An 18,969-nucleotide genomic window follows, 5' to 3' on the forward strand; every position below is an offset into this window, starting at 1 on the left:
GTTGTTAATTCTCTGAGTTAATCTTAGCTTATTAAATTTATTCTGTGTTAATTATTGACTTATTATCGATTGTTGCTAATTTCTTTAAGTTTATTATTGTCTGAGTTTATTATTTTCTGAGTTAATTAGTATTAATTGTTGTTAATTCTCTGAGTAGTTATAATTAGCTTGTTAATTTTCTGAGTTAATTGTTATTAATTTTTTTAAGTTTATTGTTGTCTGAAGTAATTTTCTGAGTAAATTAGTGTTGATTGTTGTTAATTCTCGGAGTTAATCTTATCTTATTAATTTTCTAAATTGATTATTGACTTATTGTTGATTGTTGTTAATATTTTTGATTTTATTATTGTATAAGTTAATTATTTTCTGAGTTAATTAGTGTTGATTGTTGTTAATTCTCTGAGTTAATTTTAACTTGTTAATTTTTTGAGTTACTTATTGACTTATTATATATTGATTATTATTAATTTTTTTGAGTTTATTATTGTCTAAGTTAATTATTTTTGAATTAATTAGTGTTGATTGTTATTAATTTTCTAAATTAATTTTAACTTATTAATTTTTGAGTTAATTATTGACTTATTATAAGTTAATTATTGTTAACTTTTTTGAATTTATTGTTATATGAGTTAATTTTTCGAATTAATTAGTATTAATTATTATTAATTTTTTGAGATAATCTTTTTAATTTTTTGAATTAATTAATAATTTATTAATTATTACTATTAATTTTTTTGAATTTGTTAATAATTTATCAATCACTTATTTCTTTTCATAGTTGCAATTTATTAATAATTTTTTATGAATACAATTTATTCATTTAAATATATAAACTTTGATTTCATTCTTTGTTTAATTTTATCAATTAAATTTGAGCTCTTGATATTTATTTAAGCGAACGAATAAAATAATTACTTAATTAATCCAACTTGATTAAAATTAGTAGTGTCGCATCTCTTGTATTGTTGATAGGATATTTAATTTGAGTTCTTCAGTTATTTATACATGAATCTATTATATTATTATATAACCATATCATTGAGATTTGAGACACATTAATTTTAGGCTCATATTATATTGCTTTTACTATTGACATTATTATAATTATTGTTATTTGCTATTTTATCACATACTCGTATATAAAAGTAAAACCGGTAATATGCAAGGGATTCTTTCTCTTGTCTCTTTGGAGTCTCTCTCTTTTCAAATTTGTTGTGGTATTCTTTCTCTAATTGACATTTAATTTTTATATTTAAAAAACAGTAATATTAGGTGAACAATTTTTGTTGTACAGCTAAAATGATATAAAATTGTTTATACTTATATTAATAATAAAAGTTATTTATATACAAATATGAAAATTTTTAAAGCAGAAAAGATAAAGAATGGATTTATTTTCACGTTTTTTTAAGGGAGGCAGTAGTTCACGTTTGAACAGTAGTTTTTCCAAATAACGTTAAGCAATATCGAATTAATTACAGACTTCAGTGCTAGCTAGCAATAAGAGCATGCATGGTGGTACTTTTTTTTTTTTTTTTTTTTGAAGCATCATTGACTCGTTTCAGGGATTCCCTGGCTCGCAAATTTAAGTGCACAAACTATGTGGCATATCGCACTTGTTTAAAAGTGCATAAATATAATTCATACGCAATTCACCTAAAACTAAATAAATCTGAATAAATTAGTGGACATGGATCATCCATGATATATTAAAAATCTGAACTATAAAATGTAGTATACATTATTTATTTATTATGCCAGCATATCGAACAGTAGTAGTAGTAATTGCAATGCAAATAACATATATGAACCACACTGATAGCAGGTTTAATTTATGCGGGTTTTTCTTTAGGATTTTCATAGTAAATAGATTACGGTGATTACTTCTTTTAATTTGTATACTGTAAAGTATATATTATTATTACGTTTGTTTTCTCATCTTTCAATTATATATAGTCACTTTTTAGTTTTGCTACAAAATAATATTTATTAGCATATCATATTTTTAATAGTAATTATTTTATTAAAAAATATGTAAATTAAAATATACAAATGTGTCTGATTTTTAATATACATATCATATTTCATAATGTAGCATTATTACTCGTGGGTAAAATTTAGTCACTTTTTTCACCTGGAACTTCTTGCCCTGGAATATTTTTTTACATCTTGGATTCAATTTCTTGTCTGTGACTCTCATGAAGACAACGACCCTTCGTTTATGGCCAAGAAATTTTTTTTTTCTTTATCCTCTCTCATTGAAAAACAAATAATGTTTACTAAATTATATAATTAATTAACCAAGTTGGGTTGGTCTAGTGGTTAGTTCACTAGTCTCTTTAAGTAAATGTTGGGATTCAAATTTCATTTTATGCATACAGAGCAACCCATTGATTTTAGCAGCAAACCCTTAAATAGAAATTAGTTCTTGTCGAGTTGAAAAATACGGTGGAAAACAAAAAAAAAATTATATAATTAATTAATGTCATCTTTTTTTCTCTCTCTTGGCCACTATATTGTTAGAGTGACTCAATTCTTTATAACTCCACAATAGTCTTTCTTAGCTTCAACTTCATAGCGCAGAAATCAATAAAAGCATATCGGAATTAGGGTTTCTTCTGGCACTTCTCCTAGTTACTCAACTTCAAGATCGTTTTCTCTCTGTTACCCAAACTTTAATAAGGAAAGCCTTTTCAGATTTCAGATATCTTTTCTTCAGTTTCAGTTTCAATTTTTATTTTCCAGTGATATTTAATTTGTCTGCTTCTTCTTCCTCGTCTTCTTAATTCATTCTTAGCCCTATGTTCCTGGAAATTAGGGTTTCGGATCCTTTTCTTAGTGATCTGTGCTACCTATAATTTTTCTAGATGTTAGATTTTTATTTTGTAGTGTAGCCTAATAGGTTTAATTGATGCCAATTTTTATGCAAATTAAATTTAATTTTGGTTGCATATATATTACTTAGTAAGATTAATTAATCAATTTATTTATTTATACTCTTGCATGGAAAAATAAATCATCATCATCTGGTTTTTGCAGCTATATATGGTAGCTAGTTTCTCATTCCGAAAACTCACCTTCTTTTCCCGTTTTCTTGTTTAAAGTTCTTTTTTTGCTGAAACTTATTATATAACCTTGTCGAATTTTGTGCCAACAAATTAAATCCCTTTCTACTTATATATTTAATTTAATTTAGTTTGTGTTTGTTTAATTTTCATGTTAACTAATCATAAGTATAGCTATAGTTAGTTGGCTTTGCACTAACATCGGATTTGGTTTTTCAGATCAAAATGATGAACATTTTCCAACTTTTGAAACTCTTTTCTTAGCAGCTGGTTTGCAACCATTGATTTAATTGACAAAGTCTGAATACATGATTTTTCAATAAATAAATAAGTAAAAGATATGATAAATATACTATAATTATGTAGATATTACCCTCATCATCGTGTTTGCTTAAACGTTTCTCTTCTTTTCTTTTCTGTTCCTTTATTTTTGGGAAAGCTTTTAATTTGGTTTATTAATTGTGGTTACTGTATGTATACAATCCTTTCTTAATGATACATGACTTCCCAATAAAATAAAGTTTTTTAATTAATTGATTTCTTATTTGTTTGCTTGCTCTAGAATTACACATTCTGCATCTACTTATCACTACATTAAAAAAAATTCAACATGAATTATAATTAAGTCTAGTGGAAGAGATTGTTATTTTTACTATAAGTGTCAAACCACAATTTAGATCCCAACCAAATTAAGTAGTGTTCAAATTTAGGGTATATGATTTGTGTTCATTTTCTTAGTATTCAATCGTGTCAATCAAGAAGATCAAAGTCATCTACAAGGAAGGAGATGTGCTCACATTAGGAGGGAACAAGAGTGAAGGAGCTTCCTCCAGTCCAATTACAAATTAGAAAAAGACGAATATTGTTTTGTTAAATTAATAATAAAAAAAAACTATACCTCTTTTTCTATGTTGTTGGACTGAAGGGAGCTCCTTCTTTCTGTTGCCTTCATTTGTTAAAAAAAAATAAAAAAGGAAAAAAAAAGAAAAGAAAAAAAAAACAGCTATGCATGTTTATATATGATTTGAACAGAAAAAAAGGTGCAGCAGCCTCCAGTACACAACTACTGTAGCTGATTGTTACACATCATCTTCTTCAATAGTAACCCTTTTGTAAGTATTAATATATCTGTACCAAATTTTACTGCACAAGATTCAGCAATCATCTGAACAATGTTGCATTTGTGAGTTTTAATGGCTATATGTGACCCACTTGGTAGTACTTTTCTTTTTTCACTTTGGCAGGGAGAAAAAACAACTCATGAACTAACTCCAATATATATAGCTTGATCACACGAGAGATATATAGTAGTTTGGATTTTGTGAAATCTTTGAATAATTGCTTGCATGGTTTTGAGTCACAAAAATTGTGAGACCAAAAAATAAAAATGTGTATATATTAATTATAATTTCAAACTATGATTGCCGGTACTATATAAAATGGAGATATCTTTGAACAACTTTATGTGATTACTGGCTATTGCTTTCTTTATTCATAAACATATTTTCAGGAAGCAGATCAGCATAGTAGCAGTGTGTTACTTCCCTTTCAGATTTAGTACAAGTTTGACCATTATTACTTCATTATATCTTTCCATACATTTTCAGGTTGGAAATTAAAGCAATCAGATTGTGAACTTTTTTATTACAACCAAGGATAATTATTAGATCAAAACTTTATATGGTATTATTTTCCATGCCAAATAATTCAGTGCCCCCTTAGCTAGAGGGTTTTGGTTAAAGATGGTAAGTAGTATATATAGAGTTTTTTTTTTTACTAACATGCTAAGAAAATTTCCTTGTATTAAATAAAGTTTCAAAATGTACTAACAATATATAGTAATCCTAGCCATTATATTAAAAAACATTATTATATGTTATGAGTTTTAATTTTACTTGTAATTGATGTAATTCATGAGCATAATTAGCATAGAATATCATTTTGTGAAATGTTTAATTATTGAAAGTGAAATTGTATAGAATCATAATACTCATTGATATTGAATATAGGTGAGCTCAAAAGCAGCGACAACATATCTCATTCCTATGCACCGAGTACTCCACTCCTTTTTCTTTCCGCGAGGTATTGTACAGAACATGTTTGCTTCATAAGCAATTTGGTTGGTCTAATTTATGACTTGAAATTGTAAATGAGGGTGTCCACAGGATTGGGTAACTCAATTACCCATCAAAACCGATCCGACCCGATTCGATTATATTGGTTATAAACTTTATGGATAATTAGGTATGATTGGATCATAATTCAATCTTAATTGATTTGGGTATTAATTTTGAGATCACAAAATTCAAACTAAATCAATTATTCAATTAGTTTAATATTAATTAAAAAATAAAATAAAATTTAATAATATGTATACAATTTATCTTCTAATCCTAATGTCTTTTATTAAATTATAATAGTTAGTTGAATTTGAATCGATCATGTAATGTTTTTATTATTATTATATATTTATAGTATTTAGATGATTTTTTTAATTTTTATAATTTTTGAATTATATTTTTAATTGATACCTAATTATTTGAACTTATCCAATTCAGATTTAATCAATTGGAATTGGTTTACACCCATTCACTAAAAAATTATATGGAAAATAATGTAGCTCAGTGTAGTGATTTCTTAAAATGTATTAAAATAAGTTAAAATTGAATTTCACCATTTTAAATTATAATTTAGGGTTTTACTAAGAAATACCAAATAATTACGCACATCTCTTAACGCTGTGTTTGATTAAACTCATGTTACTAACGATCATACTGTCAGTAATATTATTTAACAAGAATATCTTAAAATTTGAAAATTTTTTGTTCAATGACATATTTAATATTTTTAAAAATAAAAAATGTGTTAAATTATTTTACTAACAGTCTGTTGGTATATATTTTTATATTAAAAAATTTAATTTATTTTTAATTAGGTTGGTAAGAAGCACATGTTTCTAATATTTAACGAGTAGAATGATGCATACCTTGCGCCAAAGTTTTGGTAATGCTTGCCTTTGGAAAAAAAAAAAATAAAAGCTCATCCAATTTAGCGACGGTTGTTTAATTTATAAACAGTCATTTCTATTTTTCAAAGAGCCGTTAAAATGGCCGTCAGTAATAAATGCCTGCGTTGTAGTGAAGGATAATAGCATAATTTAATCTTTTGATCAAATCACTTTTATAATTTTATTAGATAATGTGTTAATAGTTAAATTAGTCTCTAAAAGATAAGGCATTTTTTAAATTCGTCCTTAAAAGATTTTTTCAATCAAATTGGTCCTTTAAAGATTACGAATTACTCATATTTGTCCTTCAGTTACTCACCTCATAATTTTCGTCAATGATTGATGATGTGAAATGTTAACTGATAGCATACATGACACATAACATGTTTAATTAGACGTTGACTAAATACATTTAGGAGAATCTATCAATTCACTAGGTCATATTAGAAATAGGATTTTTGTTATTAGAAAAATGACTAAATTAATAAATTTTCATAACCATAATTGGTCAATATATATCCAATTAGACATATTAGGTATTATATATGTTATCAATTAATATTTTACAACATCAATTTTTAAAGAAAATTGTTAATAGAGTGACTGAAGGACAAATATGATTAATTCGTAATCTTTGAAGAACCAATTTAATTGAAAAAAATCTTTTAAAATAAAATTTAAAGAATATCTTATCTTTCTTAGACTAATTTGACTATTAACCCATTAGATACCGGATATATTATCTATTTTAAAGCCTTACTTAAAGGTTTAATTTATAATTCATTATTAGTCTAGGGACTCGTCTTTCAATTTTTAAAGCTTTCAATACAAAAAAAACCCTATACAACTCTCTGGAGTCTTTGATGATTTAATTAGTCTTTTAGCTAAGTAATTTTGTATTTCTTTCCTACTATACTTCAGAGATTTTTTATTCATCTGGATGGATTTTGTCTTGGTGGAAATGTTCTTTTTGTTGAAATCATCTTTATATAGTAGCGATATTTCATAAAATTTTCTATGATAAAATATTTTGGTATTTATACTGCATAACTCTTTAATTTTATTTTTTGAATCCTTTATAGTTTTTTGAATTTTTAGGACTTTTATCTATTTTTATACTCTTTTATATATTATCTCTTGGTTTAAAAAGTTAATTTACTTTCTTTTTCTTTCTATTATATTAATATGTGAAATTGTTACTTGGTGTAATAAATTCAATTCTTTCTCTTCGATAGGTTGATTTAGTATATAATATACAATAACTTCTTCATTCTTTGTCTATTTTAACGGGATGTTGGCCAATATAACTTGTTGGAATATCTTAGCTAAGAAAGATGTAGTTGAAAAATAGATTTTATAGTTATCCTATCATTTTTAGCTTTAACAATGGTTTTGGTGGTATTTTTTTAATATTTAGTAGGTATTAATTTTTTGTTTATCTGTAGTCAATTTAAGCTGGACTCTCTCAATTGTTACTACAAACCGCATGCTCACCGTGGCAAAATCAAAGGATATCTACTTTTCTTCCTTTCAAAAATTTTATCTACTTTTTTTTTTTAATTTAAACCTTAGTAATAAATTTTAATTTTTAAAGGTACATGCTTATCCAGTTTGCCAATAGTTAGTTTTTTCTCTCTTCTTTTTAGCCATTTTCAATTGATAAGATATGTATTAGTTTGAATAGTATAAAAAAAGTACATGTTTATAGTTCTAATTAATTGAGAATAAATGCTAAAACTATAAAATTCATGATAAAAAGAGTACATTTTTTATCCTTAATTCACAATATGTATTAGTTTTCTAAATTTTATTTTTTTATTTTTTATTATCTTTTTATTAATTTAATAAAAAAATATCGACATAGGTTTATTTTTGAAACAGTTACAAAATTTTAATATTTTTTCTCTGATAATTTTTTCTATTTTTTTAAATCCAACGAGCCAAAATTCATAATCCTAATTAGTATGTACCGTCTTTAAAATATGGTATATAATTATAATTTTCTATTTTTTTTATTATAGTTAACTATTAATTTAAATGCCAATGAGTAACAGCTCAAATGACATAGTCTCTCCATACTCAATTAAGAGGTTGCGGGTTCGAGTCTCCTATCTTTGGTAAAAAAAAAAAACTATTAATTTAAATTAAAAATTTCAATTACTTAACTGAAATAAATTTAAATGAACGTTTTTTTTTTGTGACTTAAAAGAAAATAAACAAAAACTAAGAAAGAAAAAAAAAACAAGAAACTGCTTAAGAAAGGCAGTCCCGCTGAATACTACTCTCAAACTCCTTCCAAGGCAATGGAAGCTCCACTTGGGAAGAAATAGTCCTCATTGCAGTCTTTGCCATGATGTCTGCTACTGTATTTACATCTCTCAAGATCAACCGAAGATCAGCACGCCATTTCCAAGACATGATATCTCAGATTTTTAACACCAAAGGATCAATAAACCCAGAGCAATTTTGTAAATTATTGACAATAGTAAAAGTCTCCACACAGTCTGTCTCACATATAATGTATCTTTGTCCCTAGTTCCATACTAAAAGAAAGCCTCTCCAAATAGCAAACAACTCTCCTTGCAAAATGTTACGACTCTCAATTGTTCCCAGACAGCCTCGTTGCCACCTTCCCTTCCAATCTCTGCTAACACAAGCAAAACCAACTCGAGCACCACTGCCAGGATAGCTAGCATCACAATTAATCTTAAAGGTACCTACTGAGGGGAGAATCCAAGAGCCACTAATGGTTGAGGGGATAGATAGTCGTTGCAACTCAAAAATATTTCAGAACTCCTTTTCTAAGGACAAAGCCATACCAATCACCTTGTCTGTGGTCCAATGTTCGTGAGGATGACAGATCTCGTTATTTCTCGAACACCAAATCCACCAGAGACCAGAAAAGAATCTAAAAGGGCGTTGTTTGCTATTATGTAAGAACCAACTCATCAAATCCAATGGTTGATCGGAGATCCCTAAAGCTTGCCAAACAAGTTGGGCTTTTGGACAATCCCGAATACAATGTAAAACCGATTCCTGACCTGAGAAACATCGTGGACAGCTATCCGTGTGTGAAATGCCCCTCCTAAAACAAAATGCAGCAGTAGGAAGAGCCTCCCGAAGACATAGCCAGGCCAAAAATTTGTGCTTTTCCGGAACATGTTGACGCCAAAGCCAAAGCCAATTACCCCTATCCTCCCAACTAAACATCTTCTTACTGAGCCACAAATAACCACTATGAGCATCATAAACCTTTGAGGCCGCATCAGTCCAACACCAACCGACCTCTGAACCAGCTTGAACATCTGGGTTGTAAGAGTTAATGTTGCTCTGCAGAGACTGATTCAGAGAAGAATAGATATTCTCAAGGTTCCACTGTCCAGATGACCAAAGGTCCAAGATCCTGAGATCCGAATCAGAAATGTGAACATAATCCATCTCCTGACACAGTCGCCCCTCTCTTCTCCATTTAGAAAACCAAAAGTTCTGTTCCAAATCCCTAATGCACCAACTAAAACCTTCCTTCAGGATATCCCAAGCTCGACATATACTCTTCCAAACATAAGATCCCCTTCCTCGAGACCAACTAAAACAATCATCCTTAGAAGAATGGTATTTCTCCGTCAACAGTTGAACCCATAGCTCGGAATGGTGAAAAAGTTGCCAAACTAGTTTTCCAAGAAGAGCAATATTGGCACAAAAAGGATCTCTAATTCCCAGACCTCCAAACTTCTTAGGAGTGACCAACACTTTCCAGTTAACTAGATTCAGGCCTCTACCATCAGCTTGACCCTTCCATAGAAAATTTCGCATCATGGATTCTATTTTATTAGTTACCCCTTTAGGGAAGAGAGATACTTGCATGCGATAAGTAGGAATCGCAGTCACTACCGAGTTGAGCAAACAGAGTCTGCCTGCCTTATTAAGCAATCTCCCTTTCTAGCTAGCTAGCCTTCTCCGAATCTTGTCCAAAACATCGATGAACGTTTAAAATAACACAAGTAAAATTTTGGACGAAAAAAACAAAAGAAGTAACTTTTACTTAGCACTAAAGTAAAGCACACTCACTAGAAAATCGAAAGAATTGTTCAGTTTTCTGTATTCTTAGTAAATTCAGCATTGAGTAGCCGAAGATGCATTACTTGAAATAGTATAAAAAGAGTACATACTTATAACTTTAATTAACTGGGAATGAACGTTAAAAGTATATATAAAATTCATGATAAAAAAAGTACATTTTTTTTCCTAATTCACAATATGCATTAGTTTTCCTAAATTTTATTTTTCTATTTTTTATTATCCTTTTATTAATTTAGTAAAAAGAAATATCCAACATAAATTAACGTAGGTTTGTTTTTGAAACAGTTACAAAATTTTAATGTTTTCTTTCTCCGGCAATTTTTTTTTGTTTTTTTAAATCCAACGGACCAAAATTCATAATCCTAATTACTATGTATCGTCTTTGAAATATGGTATATATTATAATTCTATATTTTTTTATTATAGTTAAATATTAATTTAAATTAAAAATCTCAATTACTTAACTGAAATAAATTTAAATGAACGTTTACAATAATACAAGTGAAATTTTGGACAGAAAACTTAAAAGTAACTTTCACTTAGCACCAAAGTAAAGTCCACTCACTAGAAAATCGAAAGAACTCCCTCACAGGTTCAGACTATTGTTCAGTTTTTCTGTATCTTTAGTAAATTCAGCATTGAGTCACCAAAGAAGGTCCCAAAATAGCGGAAATCAAGATTTTACAGGCAATTCTAAATCACAAAAAATTTGGAAGAAATCCTAAGCAGCTCTTTTTTATGTTTATCTAATATTCTCTCTTTGTTGGATCTTTATTTTTTTATTTAAAAGACTATTTTTTTGACCATTCACTAACTCTTCCCAATATTTCTTATGTAGAAACTAGATCTGCATGTATCAATGTTGCGACTTTGGCTCTTGTCGATGCTGGGGTCCCATGCAAGTTTGTGTTTTCTTTTAAACTGTTCAATTTTTGATTTAGTTTTGTGGCTTTGTAATTATTGAAATTTGTATGAATATGGATAAATTTAAACTAAGTAGAAGAATTCTGCCAAAGTTGAATAAAATGGCACTTCTTCATGTTAATTTTTTTGGCATCATTTTATTTTTTGTATTTTTTTTAGTCAACAATGTAAATTAATGTTAGATCTTTCTTTTTTGTTATCCCAATGTGCATTCTTTCTTTTTTTTACTGGCTGTAGATAAATTCTAAATTACCAATTGACATTTTGAAAAATGTTATGCAACTAACAATTGAAAGTTGCAAAGCAATTACAAATTACATCCTCGAAGTAAGTGTTGTACCTTAATTTTTCTGATCATCCTCGAAGAAGTCAAATCATGGCCTATTAATTTCTTAGCTTGATTCCTGATCTTTGTTTTACTTAGCAGATTTTATTGGAGCACACAAAGCAATTGGAGTATCGACAGGATGTATAATTCAGTTGCTGAAGTTACATGTCCTTTTTGCTATTTATCTGAAAATATTTTTGCATGTGGGTTGTATGTGTAATAAAAAATGCAGAGATTGATAAATTCATTTTGTCTTGGTACTTTTAGGCTTTCAGTTTTTTGTGTCATTTTAGCAAAGTCTGATATTTATTTTGTAATAGTTATATTTAAATATTTTTTTAACATTAAACCCATGTAATCCAGGATATTTGCTTTTTAATACTAAGTATTAGTTAATTTCATATTTTTATACTATGGATAATACGTATAGGAATGTTATTATTTTTTTTTAATCTTATCTGATGAAATTTTATATTATGGAGCATTTTTATTATAAAGTTTTTTTTTTAATTTAACTTTTATTGCTAGCCACGGAAAAAAGTGTTGCAAAAAAGTTCAGCCTGACCAATTTTGTCACGGATAAAATGTGACAGAAACAATTATTTCGTTATACATCCTTTTATTTTGTCATAAAAAAGAACGTGTCTAAATGTGTTAAAGTTGTGACTAACAAAATATCTTTACGAGTATTAAGACTATAGCTAATGAAATAAAAAGCATGACTAATTAAAAACGTGTTGCTTTTTTTAGCCATAGATGTTTATTTATTGCCAAAACATAATTGCCACAATTTTTTTAGAGCTTCATGGCTAAATCCCTTATTTTTGATAATGTGTTCTTAAATATACCGTAACTATAAACTCAAAATTTTCTCCAACTATAATTATAATAGCAGTGTACCATTTTTTACTGACTAATAAAATAACTTCATTAATATAATTCTCGATATAAATTTTTAAAGTTATAATGCCTTTTGTTTTTTCTGTTAATTCTAGCCTATCTTTGGTCTTTTGTGCCTGTATTATATTTCTCCTTCTAGTTTTAATATTCTATATTTAAGAAAAATATCTTGTTATTTTAATTTATAAATTTTTTATTTAGAAATTATATTTCTTTTTAAAATGTTTTAAAAATGTTTTTTTCTTTAGGGTTTTAAATTTATTATATATTTTTTTAATTTTTACCGAACTTATATTTTTTAATAAAGCTTTATATTCAAGCAAAATATTTAACTAAGTCTAATTAAATTGTTATAATAACTTTTTAAATGTTGCGTCTGTTCAAAATATTTAACGCGTCTTTTTCTCCTTTTCCTTCTCCTTCTCTGTTTTCTTCTCCTTCTCCTTCTTTGTCTCTTCTTCTTCTTCTCCTCCTCCTCGTCTTTCTTCTTCTTTCCTTTTTCTTCTCCTCCTTCTTCTTCTTAGCTTCTTCTTCTTTTCTAATATTGCGTCTTCTTCTTTTTATTCTTTAAATAATTTTTTAACTGTTTGTTCAAATCTGAATCGAATTACTAATAAATCAGAAGCAGAAATTTAAAATAGATCGGGCGGAATTCAAAACAATGAAAATTCAAGTTCAAATCAGTTGAATAAGAGTGATTTGGATTTTTCTTCTGAATCGAATCAAGTAGACGAGGTTTGGATTAATCAATTTTGAATTGAATGGAATGGAATGCAATCGCTAAATCCAATTGTTTATAAACACTATTTTTGGTTCATTTAGTATTATATAACAGTTTCGTTTTGATAATATTTTTGGTTCATTCGAGACGCAGGTGTTTCTGAATTCGAATTTATATAATGGACAATTTTCGGTTCATTTGGTATTATACAATAGTTTCGTTTTGATAATATTTTTGGTTCATTTGAGATGCAGGTGTTTTTGAATTCGAATTTATATAATGGACAATTTTGGGTTCATTTGGTATTATACAACAGTTTCGTTTTGATAATATTTTCGGTTTCGAAATTATTTAATGATGTCACTACAGAGAATCAGAATCAATAAAGATGTTAGCAAAATATTGGTGTTGTTAGTGATGACGATAATAAAAGAGAAAGATAACGAAAAAAGGAAAGAAAAAGAAGAAGATACAGCATCGGGAAAGAACAAGAAGGAGGAGGAGGGAAGAAGAGGAACCTACGTGCGCGAATTTAAAAGGAGGAGGAGGAGGAGGAGGAGGAGGAGAAGGAGGAGGAGGAAACATAAAAGAAGAAGACGAAAACGAAGACGAATAAGTTACGTTATTGAAACGCATGTGTGATACACGATGGTGTGATGAGAATTATTTTTGTTGAGTTTGGACCAACTTAATTGAATTTAGTTACTAAAAATACTTGGATATATAACTGAATTGTATATTTTTATTTTACTAAATCATTAAGATGTAATATAAACTCATCCGTTAACAAATAATCTTTTAGTTATTTACTTTGAATATAAGAGTTTTTTTTGTCTATTTTAATTTTCGGTTAATATATTAATAGATTTTGATTTTTTTTATAGAAAAGCTCTGCATACAAGTCATTAGGGCTTGTATGCTTTACAAGTTAATTAACGAATAAATCCCAAAAACGCGATGCAAGGTCTACGTTCTTCTTCTTTCTCTTCTTCTTCTTTTCTTTCGTTTCTTGCCTTCTCTTTCTCCTTCTTCCTCTTCCTCTTCTTCTTCTTCTTTTCTTTCGTTTCTTGCTTTTTCTTTCTCGTTCTTCTTCTTTTTGCACGTTCTTCTTCCTCTTCCTCTTCTTCTTCTTTTCTTTCGTTTCTTACCTTCTCTTTCTCCTTCTTCTTCTTCTTCTTACTGCACGTTCTTCTTCTTCATTTACGTATTTTCTCTCTGTTTTCTTTCTTCGTTATTCTTGATTTCCATTGTTTTTTGACATCAAGCTCTGAAATCGTTTTTGAAGAAGAAGAAGCAGCAGAAGATGAAGAGGAGAAAGAGAAAGAGTTCTGAAATATGCATAAGGTGTTCTTCAACGAATTTTGGGTGTATTTCTTAAATCCTTTGGGTGTATTTTTGTAATCCTTTGGGTGTATTTCTATAATCGTTTGGGTGAATTCCTGTAACCGTTTGGGTGTATTTCTGTAATCTTTTGGGTGTATTTCTGTAATCGTTGGGGTGTATTTCTGTAATCGTTTGGGTGTATTTCTGAAGTTCTATTATCTTCAAATTTGGCAAGAAAATTGTTTTCATGGAGGAAGAAGAAGAAGAGTCGTTCATAATGCATGGTGAGTAGCGTGCTTTGGAAATAGGAAGTTGATGAATAACGTGCGTTTTATTTACTCTTGAATGTGGAAGTGTGTAATGCGTTAATTAAGTGTAATGCATGTGTTTTATTGGACTTGTAAGACTTGTAAGCCAAAAAGACTTGTATGTGTAGCAGGCCTCTTTTTTTTTTATATTATTAGGATTTATACAATTATTAAAGCTACATATTCCTTGTCCTAGACAATATCCTTTGTTTTCAAAGAACTTGACGAAGTTGTCGTATGAAATTTTTAGAATTTTTCGACGAATAATCATATTCTGTCTTTGATTTTGATTCCATATCAATTAATATGGCTATTACTGCTTATTTTATTTCTTCATTACTAGTTTTGTTTAAATTTTCTTCTATTTTGTAATTATTCACATAGTGGCCTATTTTTTACATTTTTGACAATTATTTATTTCTTCTTCTTTCTCTTTTTTTTATGTTTCACTTTTCCTTTTCTTATAATTTTCTTTTAGTTTACATTTAGGTTTGTATTCTGTTATATAAAATTTTCTACGTGGATCTGTTGTTAGATAAAATTTTCTTAAAAGCTTATTTTGATTGTCGGGAGATTTTTCTTGGGCGATTCTATATTATTGACAGAAAACTTATAATTCTCGTTTACTACGTACTAATGGTTTTTTTTTAATTAATTTTTCTTGCAACTCAGTGTATAAATAAATTTTACGCCTATTATTTGTACTACAATATTATTTATTTGTCCAAATATTAATTCTTCATATAATATTTGAGGATCAAAATAGGATTTTAATCTTTGTAAAACTTTGTTTGCAAATAATTTAGGTAAGGTAGCTATGAATTTTTTTTCTCATGAGGATTGATGATGCATCGTCGTCTCATCATCATGAATAATTTAGATATGAATTATCTTCATACCATCTAAAATCAAACATGATTAAGTATCTTAGATTCATTAATTGGACTCCAATTCTATTTTTAAAAATGTTTGGATCTTGTAAGAAATTTTTTATAATTATAAATATTAGTGTTGTCATGATATTTCATTAACCCATTAATTTGCTGTTAGGCAAGTTTGCCTCATTAGGGAGGACAAGATTGGCCCGCCAAATAGCAGAATTTTGACGGGACGAGACGAGCTAAGTCCGTTTATCACACACCCCTAATCTTGTGATTGATTTTTTAGTTTAATACTATTAAAGATTAATTTTTTTTAGAATAAAAAAATTGTTCCGCCATTCTTTAATTACCTTATAAATCTTTGAGTTATCATAATTATTGTTTCTTTATCGAGAACTCATTTTGACTTATAAGTAATTGTTATTGTAGTCATATTACACATTAAATCTAGAATATTTTATTCATATAGTAGATACATACAAATTCTTTTTTTTTTTTTGGTTTCCCACGGTATCCCCCAACCCGGCAGGTCAAGGACTAATCCGTCGCGGTACTGAGCTCCATTTAAGGGTTTGCCGCTGGCCAATGGGTTGCTGCATGCACAAGGCGGGATTCGAACCCCCGACACTTGTTTAAGCGGACTAGTGAGCTAACCACTAGACCAACCCAACTTGGTTAGATACATACAAATTCTATTTTACTAAGTCAAAACCTGTGAAACTATTTTGGGCTAATTGCATTCACTCTTCAAGAGTCGCATATGCCGGTGTTGGTCGCTTATAGGAATTCTTAAGTTTAGGATAATTTTGGAATTTGAAAGATATTCAGTTAACCTTTAATGTTGTTTTCTCTAAATTAATATATCTGAATTTTTTAATTCATCTATATATACTTTTACATTTGTCCTTAGTTTAGTTATATCGGAACTTTGAAAATATATAGGTTTCTCTAGCGATGGATTTATTATATTCATTTTTGTTTTCAATTATTTTTAATGGGAAAGCACGTCCGGCTGATCGGCGGAGGGAGAGGATCAGCCCGGATCATCGGGCTGAACGACGGAGGGAGAGGAGCGTCGGGCTGAACGGTGGTGTGAGTGGTAGAGGTGGAGGAGAGTTAAAATGGAATGACAACATGGTGTGATCATGTGTTGAGATGAGAGGATGTTACGTTGATTAATCCTAATAATTCAAATTCAAAAATATATTATTCTAATTAATTGAGAATTTAATTTTAATAATTAATTTGAAATTAATTGCTTTATTAGGTTGTTGTTTACATTATTTAATTTCTGCATTGTCCCCCTATACTTTCTCCTAATCAGTAAGGCTTAGTTCACAGAGTCATGCGGCATCCTTGATAATAAAATGTTACGTGCATTAACGAGGCTGTGATATTCAAATTGGGCCAAGCAAAGCAAATGCCACTTGAGGACGAGTCAGCAGCATTTCCTATTTTCCTGTCAAAGAGTTAGTTACATAAGATGGGCACGTGGCAGCGGTTACTAATAAGCGGTTAGAAAGATATGAATGTACACTTTGTCTCTAATCTTTCTACGAGTCACTACCGTCGCTCCAATTACGTTGTTGTCAAGTTCGTTAATTATTAACCTTGTCCCGTTGCATAAACCTAAAGTTTGGTCTATGTTTTGCAGTAGCATTACAATGACTTCTGGCTTCAAAGTCAACTTGTGATTAGGAACTTTGTTGTGAATCACTCTTGTTGTACATCTTCATTCTCATCAGTTTGACATGTTGTGTCAGAACTTAGATACTCCTTTTTCATCCTTGAAAAGATTGCAAGACAAAATCGTTTACCTTCTTGACACTCTTAAGCGTGGGTACAAGAATTGTCCTATTCTGAAAATACCTGTAATCTGACATGTTTTGCAATAAATTTGGATATGCAAAGTCTACCAAATGTGAGAGAGGGTCATCAGTAGTTGTAATCAATAGATCATTTAGAATTTCAACTTCTGACTCATCACTAGCAACAGAACCAATATTTTCATTTCCAATATCAAGTATCCAGTTAGCAAATCTCTTCATTTCACCTTCATGTTGATCTAAAGAAGATATTAGAAGCCTCATGTTCGTATGCAGCTTCAAAATCTTACAGAACGACCACAGATGGGATAAGTTAATAGCTGATGACAATATATCGTGTATACTCCCTTTTAGAATCATTGGAAGTATCTGTCTGAAATCACCTCCTAGAACAACAACCTTACCACCAAATGGTTGATGTATCTTATGTTGATCGGTAACTGACATAAGATCCCTGAGCATCCGATCAAAGTGCTTCAAAGCATATTCTATTGAGCATTGGAGCTTCATCCCAAATTATTAAGCTACTTTGGATAAGCAGCTCAGCCTTCAAACTACAATGCTTGATGTTATAAGTAGATTCATCAGTAATTGTAAGGGTATTGGAAACCTAGAATGAGTCGTTCTGCCACCAGGTAAGAGTAAAGATGCAATTCCACTGGATGTGACATTGAAAATAATCTTTTCTCTAGACCGAATAGCAGAAAAAAGTCCATTCCAAATAAATGTCTTACCACACCCACCATGCCCATAAACGAAGTAAAAATCACCAGAGTCTGTAATAATAACATTGAGTATCTCATCGAATACTAACATTTGCTCATGAGTCATCTTTTTTTCCATATATAAGTTTATATGAGTCAACTCATTTGTGTCATATGCTAATTCCTCCTCTATTAGCTTATTCTGAAAAAGGCGAACATCAGACATCACAGGATATGGCATTGATTGATAGTCTCTTAAAGATCTCGTATCGCTGTTGAGTATCTTTTCAATCTCAATAAGGCAGTGATTTTTTAATTCGTCATCAGTCATGTTTAGTCATAGTAAAAGCACATGATGGTTTTATAAAATATTTAATAAGTAATTTCAAAATAAAAACATTAATATTATTAATAAAAATAAAAGTAATACGAGAATTCAATCTTCATAAAAAAAATATAGTAAAATACCTTAGTTTCTTAATATTTTTCTCCTCTCATATAGTATCCGTCAGCTAATAATGTCCAAGTTGCATTATGCTCTGGTTTGCTAATGCTATTAGATATCAGTAGTATCGCAAATAGTTTTCTCAATTGATAACTAGATGTAAGTTCAGCTACCTCATTAATAGTTGTAATGAATTCCCTATCATCACACAGTAGTCCCATGGAATAGCAAGCATCTTGAAAGCTAGAATATGTAATCTCATTAACTGTCCTAGTAGACTCATATGTTGTGCAACCTCTCTGAACAGCTAACAAAATTCTCATATAGTAGATATCACATGTACTTAGTGGAACATAGTTTAACCTCCCGATAGAATATCCTCTTTTGCATGGATGTCATTCCTTTGCTTCTTTATCATAAACAAATTGATTTGAAAACTCAGGATACGTCAAAGTTT

General features: G+C 29.2%; 1 protein-coding gene and 1 long non-coding RNA gene across 2 annotated transcripts; one reads left to right on the top strand and one right to left on the bottom strand.

Annotated features, from left to right (window-relative positions):
* Positions 1 to 2,530: 2,530 nt before the first annotated feature.
* LOC110264937 (uncharacterized) lies at positions 2,531 to 5,350 on the top strand. The gene is made up of 2 exons (XR_002351337.2): positions 2,531 to 4,810; positions 5,075 to 5,350. It is a non-coding gene; the product is annotated as an uncharacterized LOC110264937 (long non-coding RNA).
* An 11,900-nt stretch (positions 5,351 to 17,250) lies between these two features.
* LOC107606914 (uncharacterized) lies at positions 17,251 to 17,873 on the bottom strand. The gene is made up of 2 exons (XM_016308917.1): positions 17,407 to 17,873; positions 17,251 to 17,323 (listed from the first exon to the last, which is right to left on the bottom strand). The coding sequence occupies exons 1-2, from the start codon at positions 17,871 to 17,873 to the stop codon at positions 17,251 to 17,253; spliced, it is 540 nt and encodes a 179-aa protein (XP_016164403.1).
* Positions 17,874 to 18,969: the final 1,096 nt, after the last annotated feature.

The sequence above is a fragment of the Arachis ipaensis genome, chromosome B7 (genome assembly GCF_059453495.1).
Source record: "Arachis ipaensis isolate K30076 ecotype BB chromosome B7, ASM5945349v1, whole genome shotgun sequence".
Lineage (NCBI taxonomy): Eukaryota > Viridiplantae > Streptophyta > Magnoliopsida > Fabales > Fabaceae > Arachis > Arachis ipaensis.

Excerpts from the sequence above, each read along its gene's own strand:
- LOC107606914 (XM_016308917.1), bottom strand. The coding sequence starts at position 17,873 with ATGAAGCTCCAATGCTCAATAGAATATGCTTTGAAGCACTTTGATCGG. Across the intron at positions 17,324-17,406 it reads CAAAACATGTCAGATTACAG|GATGAAAAAGGAGTATCTAA; the intron begins GTATTTTCAGAA and ends AATCTTTTCAAG.